At 39.5% G+C, this 16,441-nt stretch overlaps 1 protein-coding gene across 2 annotated transcripts in view; it reads right to left on the bottom strand.

The window, feature by feature from the left end:
• Positions 1-1,347: 1,347 nt before the first annotated feature.
• The window catches only part of CERS6 (ceramide synthase 6), a 122,234-nt gene continuing 107,140 nt past the window's right edge, over positions 1,348-16,441 (bottom strand). Inside the window, exons 9-11 of one of the 2 annotated variants that reach the window (XM_035572657.2) lie at positions 6,740-6,896; positions 5,715-5,738; positions 1,348-2,801 (exon numbers count right to left, since the gene is read on the bottom strand). In XM_035572657.2, coding sequence (XP_035428550.1) covers positions 2,640-2,801; positions 5,715-5,738; positions 6,740-6,896 — 343 coding nt within the window. In that variant the 3' untranslated portion in view covers positions 1,348-2,639. The remainder of the gene's footprint in view (positions 2,802-5,714; positions 5,739-6,739; positions 6,897-16,441) is intronic. The other variant, XM_035572658.2, reaches the window with a different exon arrangement.

A 16,441-nucleotide genomic window follows, 5' to 3' on the forward strand; every position in this document is an offset into this window, starting at 1 on the left:
TTTATAACTATCTTTGCAGAAGGGAAACGGTCCAGTAGAGGTAGAAATCAACATTATGAAAGAGATGTGTTTTAGCTATTCACCGAGAGGGTGGTCGGGCACTGGAGCAGGCTTCCCAGGGCAGTGGTCACAGCACCAAGCCTGCTGGAGTTCAAAAAGCATTTGGACAATGCTCTTGGACACATGGTCTGATTTTCAGGTAGACCTGTGTAGAACCAGGAGTTAGACTTGATGATCTTAGTGGGACCCTTCCAACTCAGGGTATTCTATAATTTTATGATTCTAAGCTGTAACTCTCAAGAACTTTCTCAGCAGGTCAGATTTCAGAACTAACAATGCTTATTCAATATATGCCACTACAATTTTCTTTTAAAACCTTAGTATAATATTCACAGTAATTAGTAACAAGTGCCACTTCAAATACTGTGGATGGGATACCTTCTATTGCAATCATGGTATCTTCACACGTATAGCTGGCCTTGCAGATAACTGTATGAAATCAGGGTCACAGGAGACAGATTAGAAAAATCAGAGGCAAATAAGCTTTTAGGGGAGAAGGAGATTTGAATAAGACTCTCTTGCTCCCTCATATATGCTCAGGGACATATAAGCTTTGAAGCTGCTGAATTACAAGGTGCCTGGATTTTTCAAAGGATGCTCTGTAAAACAGACAGTTTTCCTCACACGATTTAGAAGTTTTCAGTTTTCTTACCTTTATTTGCTACTAAAAGGTGGTACTATTTTCATTCATGCCATTCTGTCGTTGCTTTCAGCACATCCTTTGCTAACATGCATATGGTCCCTATGGGTAATAAAGGTTTCAGAAGTTTTCAAGAGTCATGACTAGAATGGAACGAATCGCAGTGTTTCAAAAAAAGAGAAGTGGCAACAAAACTTTCTTCAGTGGAGTCTGTATGCATTAGAGCCTTTAAACATGTTTCATGATGCTAGAAATCATCTATGTTTTGCTATTTGCATAGGGTGGAAGGAATAAGAAATACTTCCTGGCCTAGGCTTCCAGCTGAACACAGCACTCCAGTCCCTTTCTATATAGAAGACACACTGTTACATTTTTTCCTGGTTTATTCCTCCCTTTTTTTTTTTCATTTTTTTTTCTTTTTCTTTTTTTTTTTTTTTAAATATATATATAAGTCTTTGGTCTACACGCACATTGGTTCTGTGTGCACATACACAATACTGTTGAACTGTAGGTTGCATAGAGTCTGTTGCCCAAGAACCTTGCCTACTTTTGGCACTGCTGTCACAAATCACAGAAAAGTGTCCTCCAAGAGTTGTATGATCCTTAGCATCCTACATCGAACTATGATCTAGGAACTGGAAGAAGTGTTATATATGTATATATATATTACGTTAAAAGAGGATGTTAGTTTTAGGTGTTATTTTGTCTTCTTTGCGACACAGTTTGTAAGGATTGGATGAAATAGGAGAGCAAAATTATTTAACAGACACACCCCCTTTTTTTTTATAAAGGTGACAAAATACTGCTGAGCCTTCGAAGTTTGTTGTGAATTACGTTAAGTGAATTTTGCTCAAGTTTTCATGCATTTAAAATAAACTACTTCTAGTAATGTATGACATTGTGCCTTTTCTCTCTTCAGCCTACCAAAAAAGTGGCAATAATTATAAGAATGATACCTAGACTGAACTGTGTTTGAGGAAGCAATGACTTTTCATCTGCTGTTTTTTCAATTATATATCTGCTCTCATCCATCTTAATTTGCAAGAACAGTTTCAGGAGTGAGTTCTGGATTCACAATGGTGCACTTGAACAAATATCTTTCAACATGGAATCTCTTCAAAAAGCTGAAATCTATAGAGGCCAAAAATTGCAAGACAAAAAAACCCCAACAAAAAAAAAATAAAAAAACAATACAAGAATGAGCGTATCTTAACCATTAACATAAATGCTTTTGGGTATTTGCACAACCAATCAAATCTACTTCTAATGCAATTAACCACCAATTTTGAATTTTAGCTTATACTAAAATAACATCTCACAATGACAACAGTTCTTTTTCCCCAAATTGCTAATTGACCATATTACCTACTATTTAAAATATCAATCCAGTGTTTTAAAACTTTCTGTTGGAGAAACGGCCACTGTGAATTGATAGGCAATTTCAAAACCAGCACTCTAAAACACAAAGATAGCAAAAATATCTGAAGCAGAACTAGAATATGTAAAGCTATGTTCTGTCTTTTGTAATTAACAAATCAAGCAACTATTACTTATAGCAGACTCAGCAAAAGCAACAGGGATGGACCGAAGAGATCTGAGCGTGATGCTCTCCACCACTGTGAAAAAAGTTTGAGAAAGGGTATTCCCTTTTGTTCAGAAGTTCCCAGAAAGAATACAAAATAAATAATATTTTAAAGACAGTACAAGTGAAAATACTGCTCCCATTGTGTCAATTACATACACATACAGCATGCCTACGTATACAGAATGATGTGTTGTCTTCATTCACAAACAGGAAATATGGCAGTGCACTATCTGAATGCTTTTATACTCCTAATTTTTTCTGATGCTGAGATATATGAAGAAACCGCATTCACAACTTATAATTTACTTCCATAGCAAACAGTTCATTCTGTTCGTGTCTCATGACACCCAAGGATTAATGCTCCTCTGAGCAAGTGCCACCAGTAATATACCCGTTTGTCCCATTGGCACCACCGGTCCCATTAGTGGTGATAGTGCTGTGCGGGGTCTTTGAGCGAGGTACTGTTTCTTCCTCATCTGAGCTTGATTCAATGTCACTTCGGTCATCCTTTGCTACCTGTAGCATATGAAGAAGAAGCAAGCAGTAGATAATTTTAAGGAAAGAACTGAGCTTTTTGGTTCAAGCTGGAATCAGAGAATTCAAACAGTTTTCAGTTAGAGCTTTGAAAGCAGTATCAGCTCTGGCACATTCTCTGCCTTTGCCTGCCTGCACAACTTCAAACACAGCTGCCTGTACACACACCCTCTGCATGCAGAGGCAGGGTGAGAACTGTGCCCTGATGCATTAAAGGTATTATATCAAAGAGAGAGTACAGGGTTCAAGGCAAAGGGTGGTGCCCCAACTAAAGGTAACCACAGTCCAAGCTCCCTAGTTCAACCTAGTCCGTGTCCTTCTGCCCTCCTACTACAACTCCATTTTCTTTGTCTTCCAGACATGGGGAGGCTCATAACTGACACTGGGATTCCCATACTTCCTTTGGGGTGCTTTTCTTTGACCTGACAATGCCAGAATAAATAGTAAGTATTCACCCTAACATCTCCCCCCTCACCTCCCACATGGCTCCCAGGAGCTGTGCTGTGGGCTGGCAGTAGGAGGTAGGAGTACTGGCCTAAATGCACCTCACTGCACCAGTCTCTGATCTCTGAGACGTGGTGAGAACAGTGCTCGGAAACACCCGATGTAGTCCAGTCCCTAGCACAGGAACCCCACATGTACTTGAGCACTTCAACCATCTGCCTCAGTGTGCCATTGGAAAGCTGCTTCAGAAACACACTGGCCTTAACTGCTAGGGACTTCCTGCTAATTTCCAGCTGAACTTCATTCCTGCCAATTTATACCCTTTTACTGGATGAATTCTACTCCTTAGACTAAGAAGTCTGCTCTTCTCCTTTGTAGAGCTCTTTGAAGATCATAAATGAGGATCACTAAGTTTGAGAACTGAGCACTAAGTTCTTTTGGAATCCCTGAGGTGACTTTGCTTTTCTGTGTTCAGTCAGGTGCACCCAAAACAAGCAAAAATGTGGGGAAGCCAACAACAGACAGGTTAAGAAGAGCAACAGAAAAGAAAATCCTGCAAAGAAAAAGCCCTGCCTGCCCTATTTTTTCAGGGCTGTTTTTTTTCTAGGAGGTAACAGTGACACTGCCAACATGTAGGATCATAGGATAACTCAGGTCAGAAGAGGCCTCAGGAAGTCTATGCCTAGCCTCCTGCTCACAGCAGGGTAATCTGTCAAGTCAGCCAAGGTTTATCCCAGAGCTTTATCCAGCCTAGTCTTGATAAACTCCAAAACTGATAAAAGTACATCAGAGAAGTTTAAAAAAAAAGAAAAAAAAAGAAAAAAAAGGCATCAACAGAGAGAGGCATGAAGTCAAAGTTGCAGGCAGCTTTTAAAGATGCAGCTTTCCATGCCTGACTGTATAGCTGAGCTTCCTAATTCTTTTGGGATCTATCCATCCTGTGCAAGTTACCACATCTGAAAATTACAATTGACTTTACCATAGTGAGTGGACATAAAGGTGACAAAACACATGGCAAGTCTTTTCACCAAGGAAATTAAAACAACTAAAGAACAGGGAATGTCACTGAATATATATATGTTTGCTTACAACAATCCTCCGCCATCCCAGAAAGCCCTGAAGACAATTTTGCTCTCCAACTGTTGCTTCAAAAATGACTATTGGCTTTTGAGGCTCCCAGCGCTGCTACCACCCCTGCAATACTGTAACGCCTGAGTGACATTACTCTGTTTGGGAACAGAGAAGAAAGAAACACAAAGTTCCCATACACCTGGGAATAACCGCTTTTTAATGTCAATGTCTAGCAGGGCAGCAGTTCTGACACCTGTGAAATTGGACTCAGCCGAGGTCAGAAATTCAATACCATACCTACACAGCTTCAATTAACAGATTACTTCAGTCTCTTATATACAGGGAGTTTTGTATCAAAACTGTTGTGGATATAGAACTACGCTTAGAATTACACCTTTATCAGACAAAAGAGAATGGGCTCTCACAGTGTGCCTGTGATGAACGTGAGGGCGGACTAGATGATCTGAAAATTCCGCGTCATTTTAAATTCTTTTAATATATTAAATTTACTGCTAAATCTTCTGCTAGCATCCTGCCCCAAAGCCAATTAAGATTCTATGATGTGACCATTTATAAAATGCAGCACATGACATACCAGGGGCTTTCTACATAAAACGTGGTATGAATGCAGCACATCTTGCAGAACTTAATTATCTTTGTTTATTTCCAAAAGAACCCATTGGAGTAATTCTTACAGAGTGTGTTTAGAAAATATGTACCTAGGTTTATAAACCTCCTAAGCATAACAAAAAGTAAGAAATAGATTATCAGGACTGGTTACAGATTTAATGATAAGAAATTGCTTTATTAGCTGAGCTGTTCCAAAGGTGGGTACTAGTAATACAACAATAAAACAATTAAGAAAGAAGATATACTGTAAGATATCTACAAAGTTCTGTGAAAACACTGCTTATTTTACTGTGGAAACTGAAAGACTAGGGTTGTAAGTGAGGAAGAAAGTTAAGATCTAGAGGAAGAATCCTCAAGTCATGTATATGCAGCTTTAACTTTGTCACTGTCTTCTTGCAAGTGTCTAACTCCACTTTCATACAATCTTAATTTCCTCCTTCTGTGCAATTGATTGAACTACAAGGCAGAGGACTTATGCTCTCACGTATGCTTCCTGAAGGGTGACAGAGCAGCATGTGTAAAAATGGTTGTAATGCAATAACACTCAGATACTATGGACAGAAGAGGGTTTGAATGGTGTTGGACAGTGCACAGGCAAGAAGCAAAAACACCCTTTAAAGACAGCCCTCCTTGAAATATGTAAACACAAACAATGGATAAAAACATCAAGCAGAAACTGCAAAAGAGAAAAACAACACCCTGCTATTGTGCAGAACACATCTTTTGCATAGTAAATTTAAAGAAACTTACATGCAAGGGGTTCCACTTCCCAGACTTCCAGCACAGCACAAGGGAAAGGATAAACAAGCAGAGTAAGAGACAGTATGAAACACTTTTTGAAGTCACTGGTTTAATTCAAACATGACAGCTGAGGGTAATAACTGGTAAAAGCAGAGAAGCCCGAAGCGTGGCTTTCAGGCAAAATACAGTTCAAGAACGTGCTGCCACACTGAGCGAGTGATAGATTCTGGGCTCTGTCCAGCAAGAGGCTGAGCTCTCAAGTACATTCACAGAAAGCAGTTATCTGCAGAACAATCCCATTCCCTTCAGAGGTGGTCATGTCTAAAATATCAACTTATGTGCTCTACTGTTTAAGGGCAAAATACCCTGTACTTTACGTGATCAACGTAAACTTTTTTAATCTAAATGTGAGTGCAGTTTCTGCACAGGAAGTGTAATGGGGCTAGTATTTCTGTGAATTACATCTCCCCATCAAATCTAACAATGTTAGCAATATACTACATTGCATCCCAAACAGTCTTGCTGTGAGATTCCTAGAAAGCAAGTACATAGCCCTTTGCAGAATCTCATTATACCAAGATCCAAAAGAGATTGTGGTTTGTAACTTTGCCACTACCAAAGGCAGCAGAATTTCAGTTTGTATTATTATAACTACCAGCTGGGAAATTAACAATTTTCTAACTACTATAAAGAAGAAAAACAGAACTGGCAGCCCCTAAGGAGCAGTTTGCTTGTTTTTTTGTTTTTTTAAATCCAATTTCTGGAATGTAGTTTGGTTCAGTGCATCAGATTATAAAAAAGAAGCATGGAAACACATATAAATACAGTCACTATAAAGAATGTATTAACTTATTTAACATTTGTTAGGAGGAATGGAAAAAAAATCCATGAAAAGGAAAGGTGTTTATGTAAGACAACATGTGCCTTTAGTAATGGGTTATGGATCAGAAAGAACAAGTACCTAAAAAGTAACCATGTATTGATAATGAAAAAGTTAAAAAGAGTAAACATGAAACAGAGATGTGCTGTCTTACCTTGCCCTTTGAAATAGCTTTGTAGGCTGCCTTTATGATTAGGTAAGACCAAAAACAGTGCAGAATTTGAAGAACCACAAGCAACACATTGAAGACCCACAAAGCAGGAAAATTGCCCAGAGCTTCATACAGTTCAAACAATGTAGTGTTTAATATCCTAGAAGAGAATGAGACAGAAAAATAATTACACTTTCTTTAGGCCAACAATCTAAAAAAAGCCCTTTATAAATCAAGATGACAAATACATGATTAGATGGGATCCACCCATATAGTTGTTTCTTACAGCAATAGCGACTTGGACTGAATTGTATTGGTGTCTCCGGAGATAGCCACCACCAAAATGTTGCTTTCAATGTTTAACATCACTTAACAAACATCACATATAGGAATAAACAATTCTCAGTGTGCATTTCTTCCCTTCTTTTATAAAGCTGGCAGGTGTCAACTCTCTCAAATAACCCCATCCCTGATTAATAACAAAAATTACCTATTTATTTATTTTTGATCTTGACTTCTGGAGGGGTTGGGTTTAGTAACTGCCTATTACCAACAGGTAAGAGAATGCATGAGGATTGCTACTTTGCACTGCAACTCCCAAACAGTACTGTGCTCTTCAAACCACACTCCCAGGCTGGGATGGTGGCTGCAACCTCCCTTGCTACACAAGGGAGAGCTGGACAAAGAGCTGGGCAAGGTTCCCTGCACACTCACATCTGAAGTCCTGACAGAAGCTGATGGGCTTGCCTCAGTGTACAAAGCTATGAATGTCTTTGCCTTCTTGACATCAGCAAAGTGAGTAAAGTGCTATGAAGAACAGAAAACACAGCCTGAGGTTGTTCCATTAATACGAAACTTTACCAGTATATGAAACAACGGCATACACATGGCAGGATTCTGCCCCTTGTGGGGTTTTCCAAGACTGAGAGTGAGCTTTAGTGCAGGCACTAAAAGTGATGCTAAAATATGACTTGTGAAGCTTTGTAAATACAGCACTAATTATTCTCTGCCCAAACACTGATATAGCAGATGACTTTGATCTAGATGTTAGCAAATAGCCTGACAGCAGAAAGTGGATAACAGACATTAAAACAACTGCATTTTTGGAAACAAATAACGGTCTATGAATGCCTGTTATGGGAGGATGGAGGTGTCCAAGAAAGGAGGAAATATGAGGATTTGTCAATCTCCATCCATTTTCCCTGCTGGTATGTATTTTTTTAAATTAGCTATCAGCCTGTAGCCACTAGATGGCACTACATGTGCTTTGTCTGAAGGCAAGGGATCTAACTGAGGTCCTGTAAGGGATTCACGACGGCATGGTTCACTTTTGAAGTGTTAGAGATACTGGGCTCTACTTTTTAATAAACAATCAAGCTTGCCATAATCCTTTCCACATAAAATTCAGCTCAAGCAATATTTTAGTAAGAGGAATGTACACACAGCAAACCCAGAAAATAACATTTAGTGGTAATGATTTATGCGTATAAACAGTATTGGCCAAAAATCAGTCAGCAATTTTTAATACACTGGCCTTAATACTCTAGGGCATTTCATAATAAATATTTTACCTTTTTATTTTTGCTTTCTTATGCTAAACTACAAATATGCTTCACAATTTAGTGACAAGTGGACGTCTTATAACCTTATTATCCAGCTGTGTTTTTTAGAATGCTTTCTGGTTCTGGAGCAAACATCAGAAAAAAAAAATGTTTTCCAGACGATGCAAAAAAACCCCATCACATTATTGCTTTTGTCAGCTAAAACTCTCCAGTCTCAGCTTTCTGCAATTCGTTCTGCCAATGGTAGCATTGCTCCATGGCACTGCAATACCCCACTTTATAATTCAAGGGGAAACTCTCAGGCATATCAAAACATAGCTGTAGTCAGCACCGTTTTACTTCACCAGTACTTAGTTTAGTTCTAACTAGGATATCAAATTCAAACTTCACATCAACAACTCGTGTATGCAAGCCTACTGTTATTTACATCCAACTGTCTTCTTTTGTGTCTAGAATTCTATGTGCTCCAGAATTTAAGTGCAGTTTCTACAGGTTTCTATCTGCATTTTTATTCACTAGACTGAGTTCATCTCTGCTGACTTCCATAGTAGTCAAGTCAAAAAAGCAGCATTAGAGATACAGATGGTCTGTTCTTGCAGGACTGCAAAATATTAGGAAGACAGGAAGGCCAAAAAGAGTGCTTGTGATTCCAAAAACAGTTTCACTGTGCAAATGAGTCATCTACTGTGGATGAGGTATGGGAAATAAGCTTATGCTGGAAAAGCAGAACTCTCTGTAACTTGCTTGTGCCTGGCATACTACGGACAGACTGGAACTCTCCATAAAAGCTGCTGAAAAGATCTCACTAATTGCTCACTAATGCTAGGAGGGGTCAGAGACACGATGTGCAGGCTAGGTGTGGAGATACAGCTAATGCTTACAGCATCTAAGCACAAAAGGCTGAACAGAAGCTGAGTGAAAACTACAGAAAATTATGGAAAAAATAGAGGAAAGCAAATAGATTTTTTCTAAATATAAATCAATTATTTCATATCAGAAGCCTGAAATGGGGGGAAATCATAAGGTTAATGGGACAGAAGACAGAGAGTAATTCTTCCTATAGAGACTGAGGAAGGGAGGGAGGGAAGAAAAGTTAGACAACTTTCCACCAATTCTGGTTTTGAAAGGATTCAACAGAAGCATTTTAACCAACTGCACAAGTAACAGGGGCTGGAAGAACCAGCATGAGAATGGATTACATAAAGGAGAGAGCATCTATGGCATTAATGTACAAATAAACCTTTGGTTCAGCTACTCAGAAAGGTGCTTAGGTACTTAAATCTGCAAACCTGCTTGCTGGAATATTACAGTTCTCCAGTTGTTAAATCCCAGCTTTTCAAAATGAATGGTGGAAACTTTGATTCCTGTTTCTCTTATTTAAAAAGTTGGATTTGATCTCAGAGAAAGAAATTACTTTAAGATGCAAGTGCTCTACTTCTCTGAAAACTTTGGTCAGCATTTCTCAGCTCCTGCAATTTGAAACAAAATATTAGCTTCTGCTTTGAAAACAGGTACTGGCCTACAGAAATCTTCCTGGGGCCTTGAAAGATTTCAATAGCTGAACAAAACACCAGAATTTCATGGAAGATATTTTTCTCTTTTCTCTTGTTAAATATTTCCCAAGTGGGGTTCTGTACCTGGAAGCATGAAGCTCTCAGTTTAGCATTTTGAATTAAGCAGCGGCCAATGAAGACACATGAAAACACATTCAACACTTAAGATCATCCAATCTACTCTTACAGAAATCTGTGGTCTCAGACAAGGACCGAGACAGGACTCAGATAAGATTATGCTCCCTCCCATCAATTTATTGGGCACAAGTCCAGGCTCTTGGGTAGCAGAAACTAAATTCTTGGTTAGTTGATCGCTTGTCTTGCACTTGAGATGCAACAAGGAAAGGGAGATAAAGGAAGAGAGATAGAGATGGATGAGTGGAAGAGTAAAATGCGCATTTACATTTATCTGAGAATTGGCAAAATGTGCCATGTTTGTTTCTGAGAGGATCTTTACAAGAATGAAAGGAGGCAAGAAAGAAGGCCATGTGGAAAGAGTAGGCAGTTTTCCAGGCAAGCAGGAAACACATGATAAACTCTGCAGACTGAGGCATATGAGGCTGACTGCCATGCTGGGCACTATTATCAAATCCAAAGGAAGCAAAAACCGTGCAGCTGAAATGAACACTACTGAGAGTTGCCTGAGCTCCTGCAGCACTGCCAGTGACTAACATACTGAGCATGCAACAAGCTGAACAAAAGGTTTGTGGTTACTGCAGCGGAATAGGTATAACAAAGGACAGCAAAACATCAACCTGCATGTCTAAACAATTTCAGAATAGATGTCTATCTTCTTGGCCAAGCATATAGTAGACGTTATTCCATATTACACCATAACCAGCTGCACTGGGACATCTTGCATACTGCATTCATTACAGAGCAAATAGCTAATTGCATCTAGGTGGGCACAAATGAAATTCAGATCTTATTTAGTGCAAGTAATCCAACAGCTACATATACTATTTCCAGCAATGCTTAGAAACTTCTGCTTCTTTGAATTTTTCCCTTAAAAATAAAGGATTGAACTTACTTTTACCTCAAAACATAATTTATTCTTCATTATACATGGTAAATAGTGACCAAGACCAGAGATCAAAGACAGAGGAGTCCTATATTTTGTATTTAGCTGTTCTATTAACTTATTGTGAGATCTGAGACATTTTCAAGTTCCTTTATACGGTTTACTTATTGTTAAAGATGGATATAAGGTATCAATACATCCTGTCTATCTTACAAAGATGCTGGGAACCTTAATTCATTAGCTTGCTTGTAAACTGCTATGGACTACCTAAGTAAAAAGATCCCATAACACTAAGACTGTGAAAGTACATCTACATGTTGATCAGCCACAGGACAATAAATCAGTACAGTTCATCAGTAGTCAAGATTTATTTCTGGGATTTAGACTTCCATTGAAATCTAACAGGACTTCATAACTCAGGCTGCCCTAGCTACTTACAGTGATAATGCTAAGCTAACTTTATGCAACAGGTGACTTGACAGATGTTTCTGTATGCATGACCTTAGACGAGCTACCCAACATTTTACCTGAGATGGGTAGGAAATGATGGGCAAAATAGCCATTAACTTCAAGAAATGTTGGTCTGCAGTGCTTGCATATCCCAGAACCCTCAATCTGCAGCACAGCTAAATATTTAATTATAGCAAATCCAGTATATAAAGGTTGTACTGCCAACTTCTCCCTCTTCTGAGTTTCAGCTCGGCCAGCTGCTGTTAGGACTGCGTCTGTACCACTGTGCTGACTTGAACAGATGCTTCTTGGTTCCTGCTGAGTGGAAGAACAAGCTGGTTTCCCTTTTCAGATCTTGCTGTCTCTGAGATTTTCAGTGCCTCAAAGGAAGATTTATGCTACTAATCAGTGCATGGCAAATACGGGGGGAGCAGCATAAACCCACTGCAAACTGAGAACAGTCAGAAGAACCAATCACTCACACAGCATCATTGAAAGAGGGAAGAAGGGACAGAACAGGAGAGAGAGACAGAAAGAGATGGTCTTTCAAGAGCATCTCAGAGGAAATCCTCAGATTTTTGGATTGGTGCTGCTCATTACCCTCTTCCTTTAGACAGTAAGTCAATAAAACATCTCCACGAAATGCAGCAAAAGAAGGGATAGAAACTCCTGAGTCCATATACAGAACAATGTTAAACCCACATACTTCAGTTTTATCAGTGAGGTCAGCAGCATGTGGAATTCTGCTCACCTATCCCAGCCCCACATCAGAGGATTTTGAGGTCAGCTGAGGCCTGCCGCTCCTAACATGGTGCTAGTACAAAGGCTCAGCTGCTGTGCAGACCGGTGGCTCCTGCTCTAGCACTAATCGGCAACAATACCTCTTGGCAGAAATCACATCCCTGACACTGAGACTGTGTTATTTTTAGCCCTGTGCAGATCAATAGGATTTCCAATTACTTAACTAAAATGATGTATTGGACAGGAAATTATTCATGTTTGATGTACTGTAAAAGATACCATTCTGATCAAGCTGTCACTGTCCTGGGTTCAGCTGTGCTTTTCTCTTCACTCAATTTCTTCTCATCAACAGTTACTGCCCATTAACTGATTTTGCAGCCACTGGCATGAATATAAGTATTTCCACTCTTGTGGATAGAAAAAACACAAGAATACAAGGTCAGAGACACCTTCACAATCTAAGCTCAAATCTCAAATCTCAGGAGAGTCTTTCAATAGACATTAGGATATGGAAAGAATTCAAATTTCCTAGCAGAATGTAATTATACGCAGCAAAATGTTGTATCAGTAATGTATTCTGGCAAAATGCTTGCATGAAGGCCTGTGGATCACATCACAGGCAGAAACGACGTTATGCTAAGAACGACACCTCCACATCTGAAAATCTCCAAGCACACATAAAACTTTTACATGTGAATATGTTATCAAGATCCCTTTGCCTACAGTTCATGCTATTCTCTAAATAGGAAAGGCATTCAGTGTAAACTATAGGAGACCAATTTCCAATCCTTGCAAAACAAGCTATCAGAGGAAATAAAAGCCTTCCTCATGCCTCTTTCTGTTAACTACAAGTAAGTGCAGTACCTGTGTGCAAGGAATATTTCTCCCTCTTGCTTTAGGAGCACACACTGATACTGATGGCAGACAGTTCAGGAAAAAAGATTACCCAAACCTTCTCTAATGCAGGAACTAAACAGAACTAGTTCAAAAACCCACAAAATGTCACAAAACAGCTGCAGTGACCCCTCTGCCAGGTATCCAGTGCCTTTCAGGTGGCTTATATCCCATTAGGAGTACTGCACTCTGGATTCATTGGTCTGGTTCTGAGAACCTGGCTCCAGAGTAATGGAATCATTTTAAAATACACAAAAAATCATGCATCTTAAAGAAGTGTGGTGGCACAGTGTCTGTCAGTGACTTATCTTTCAAATAAATGACTCAGGTATTACAGTCCAGTTGTGGAAGAAATGCCAAAAGACATGGATAGGGAGGGGGAAAAAAAACCAAAAAGCTAATGAATTCTACCTTTGTCTCCACAACCGTCATAAGAACTTCCTCCATGGCAAAGGCTCGGAAACCAGCGTTAAACAGTTTTCAGTTCAATCCAGCTTCCTCAGTTGTGACCTGTACTTTCACAGCTATCATGGCTCACACTCTGCCGTTGTGCAACACTGATAAAACCAACAGGATGTGCTCACTTACATGGGTGCTGACTTTATTCCAAAGTGTTTTGCTGTAATGACCTCCTTCTAGCTGAGCACTAATGAGACTCTAGCTGCATCATGGCTGTTGATCATGGTGCTCAAAAGCCATTTACTGTTTCAAGCTGGTAAATTAACTACCATTCCCACACTTCTGTACAACTACAATTTTTATGCCCCACATACAACAGCAACTTGCAGTGAACCAGCAGCATTGTTCTGCTTTTATATCAACACGGTGGCATTATAAAATATGCCCCACCAGCAGCAAACACCCCTGCTACAGTTAAAGCTTTTAAAAGAAAAGGGGATGAGAAGAGGCAAAACATTCGCCAGTGTTGAAACTACCTAGAGCCAGCCAGAGCATCAGCACTCCTATGGGCTGCCTGTGGTACTTCTGCATCAGCACAGCTCTCCCCTCTGCAGAACAGGTTATGCTTTAAAATGTATTTGGGGTCAAACTTTCCTCACATACCTCTCCTTTAGATAAAAACCATGTCCAGCCTCTTTTTTTCTCCCTTCCTTCCTGCAAATGATGCAATTTCAGAGAACTTCAGCTGACTGCCATGGCGGAGCCAACCCGCAGTTCAGCCTCCTCTCCAGTCACCATGCCCCGTGGAGCTGGCTTAAAAGCAGCTAAAGCATCTGGCCACAGGAACACCACCAAAGCTGCTTCCCTTCCCTTGAGACATTTACACTCATCAGAATAATTCTGAGCAAAAGAAGTGTTCTGGTAATTGTCTCTGTCCTGTTTTTAATCAGACCTCAGGTTTTAGAAAGGACAGAATTCGTAATAAAAGAAGGAAAGTGAGTACACAGTCTGAACACCCTGTCCCTGACAACAGAAGGCATTATTACAGCCACAGGGAACAGTCTGTAGAAACTAAAAATGAGGATAAGAATTGACTTTGGAAGTCCTGATGAAATCCTTTTTTATACATTTTTTCCAGTTGTGATCACATGAAAATCTTCGAAACTGAAATACCAAGCAAATGCCACTTCTTTTTGTTTACACTGCAAACCCACAATGGTGAATGACACATGTAACCTTTCCATTTCTTATAGCTTCTCTGTAAACAGTTGGTTCGGCACTCCAAAGACTTCAGTTTTGATTCATACAGTACTCAGAGCCCTGAGTTCACAAGTGCTGTAAAAATTTGAGGAAATAAAATAACCAAGCAATACAAAAGACATCATCAGGTAACGTTTTGTCAAAAACAGATGGGATGACAACATTATATGTACTCTGCTAAAGAGCTAAGACAAGAGTCATGAGTAAATTTATGGAGACTTAATTAATAGACCTTTTTTTAAAAAAAAGCATACATTGAAGTCTATAATTTCTTCAAATGTATTGCAGTTAGGTTGCCAAAAACTTATTAAATGCTCTTGATAAACTAATGGGTTAGAAGTTACCTCCTGAAGCTACAAACAACCTGAAATACAAGCACATTAGATAATTTTTGCTGCTAGTTCTGCAGCATCCACTCACTGACAGCGTGAATAATATTGGGAATCAAGTACATTGGATCAAAATAAGAATTTATTCCTTCAATATCTGCTACCCACAAACAACCTAGATTGTGCTTTATGTTAGACAATGTTTTGAGCAAAATGAGCTCAAAACAGTGTCAGAAGAGATTTACTTGCTTAATAAAAAAGTAGCTTATTTTACAGTAGAACAATTAGAGATGTTTGCCCAGTTGTATACATAATACTAGCCAGGCTAGAAAGGTTTTTGCTGGCCTCAGGATCCAGTGAGAATAACTAAAGCCATCGTGAAACACTGTTCATAGAGTCCACATGAGGTTGGAGCAGCTGGGATTTATCTGGTTACCTAGATTCTTACCATGCCTAGTAAATGACCAGAATTCTTGCTTTAGCTAGTGCCCACGTATTGCTTTGATATAGTGGGATGCTTGTGGGTTTGAGATTTCTGTTTTACCAATATGTTCACAGGAATGAAGCAGGGTGCCTCTGTCAGGGTCCACATGCTGCCTTCCCACAATACACATGCTCAAAGGGCCAAACAGCAGAAAATGTGCCAGGAAAGAAAAACAGTATCAAAGATGATGATTCAAATTCCCTGCATGTTAAGAGCTGCACAAAAACAGTCAATATCAGCTAGAAACAGGACAAGGTTAGGAAAAAGAGAGGTTCAGCAAATCTCTGCAGCAGCTGCTACTAATGGGGGCTCTGTGCTGCCCTATTCATAACTCAAGCTGCAATTTCACTCAGAAGCTGATTGCAGGATAGAAGGAAGGAGACAGAACAGTGCAAACGGGCAATACTGGATCACTGTTTGGAGACCCAGTGTGTGCATTAATAGTATGGCTGTATTCCATGCTGTTGTTCAACCAGTGATGAAATTCAGGAAGGGCTAGTCAGCTGGTCATGCAGAGATGAGAGAAAGATGGTAATAAGTAACTAGGGTTTGTTCCAGCACACCATTGTGAGAAGAAGTTAATTTTAACTCAGCAAGGATCACACCATGCCTGTGTGGTTCATGCAGATATTCACTACCATGAAAAGGCAATTAGAAATCAGCCATGAACCAGACTGTTTGTACTCTCATGGGCATTAAAAATGAAAGAATAACAAGAAACCAAGTTATTCTAAGGTCTGGCAGACCTGCGCTTATATAGGATTTGTTGGCATAAGAAAAAAAAAATCCATTTAGCAACTGTATTTTGGAGTCAATAAGAAGACAGGCACCAGAAAGAGCCTTGAGTCGTAACTGTGAGAACTATTTTTCTTTTTTTTTTCTTGACAGAACCTTTCCAAACAGATGCACAAATGGAATAACCAGTTAGATATACCTACCAACATTACACAAGACCATAACAACTAACCAAAGTGGTTTACTGTCTGTGCTCACAGCTTCTAATGTGGTACAG

Source organism: Cygnus atratus, chromosome 6, assembly GCF_013377495.2.
Source record: "Cygnus atratus isolate AKBS03 ecotype Queensland, Australia chromosome 6, CAtr_DNAZoo_HiC_assembly, whole genome shotgun sequence".
NCBI lineage: Eukaryota > Metazoa > Chordata > Aves > Anseriformes > Anatidae > Cygnus > Cygnus atratus.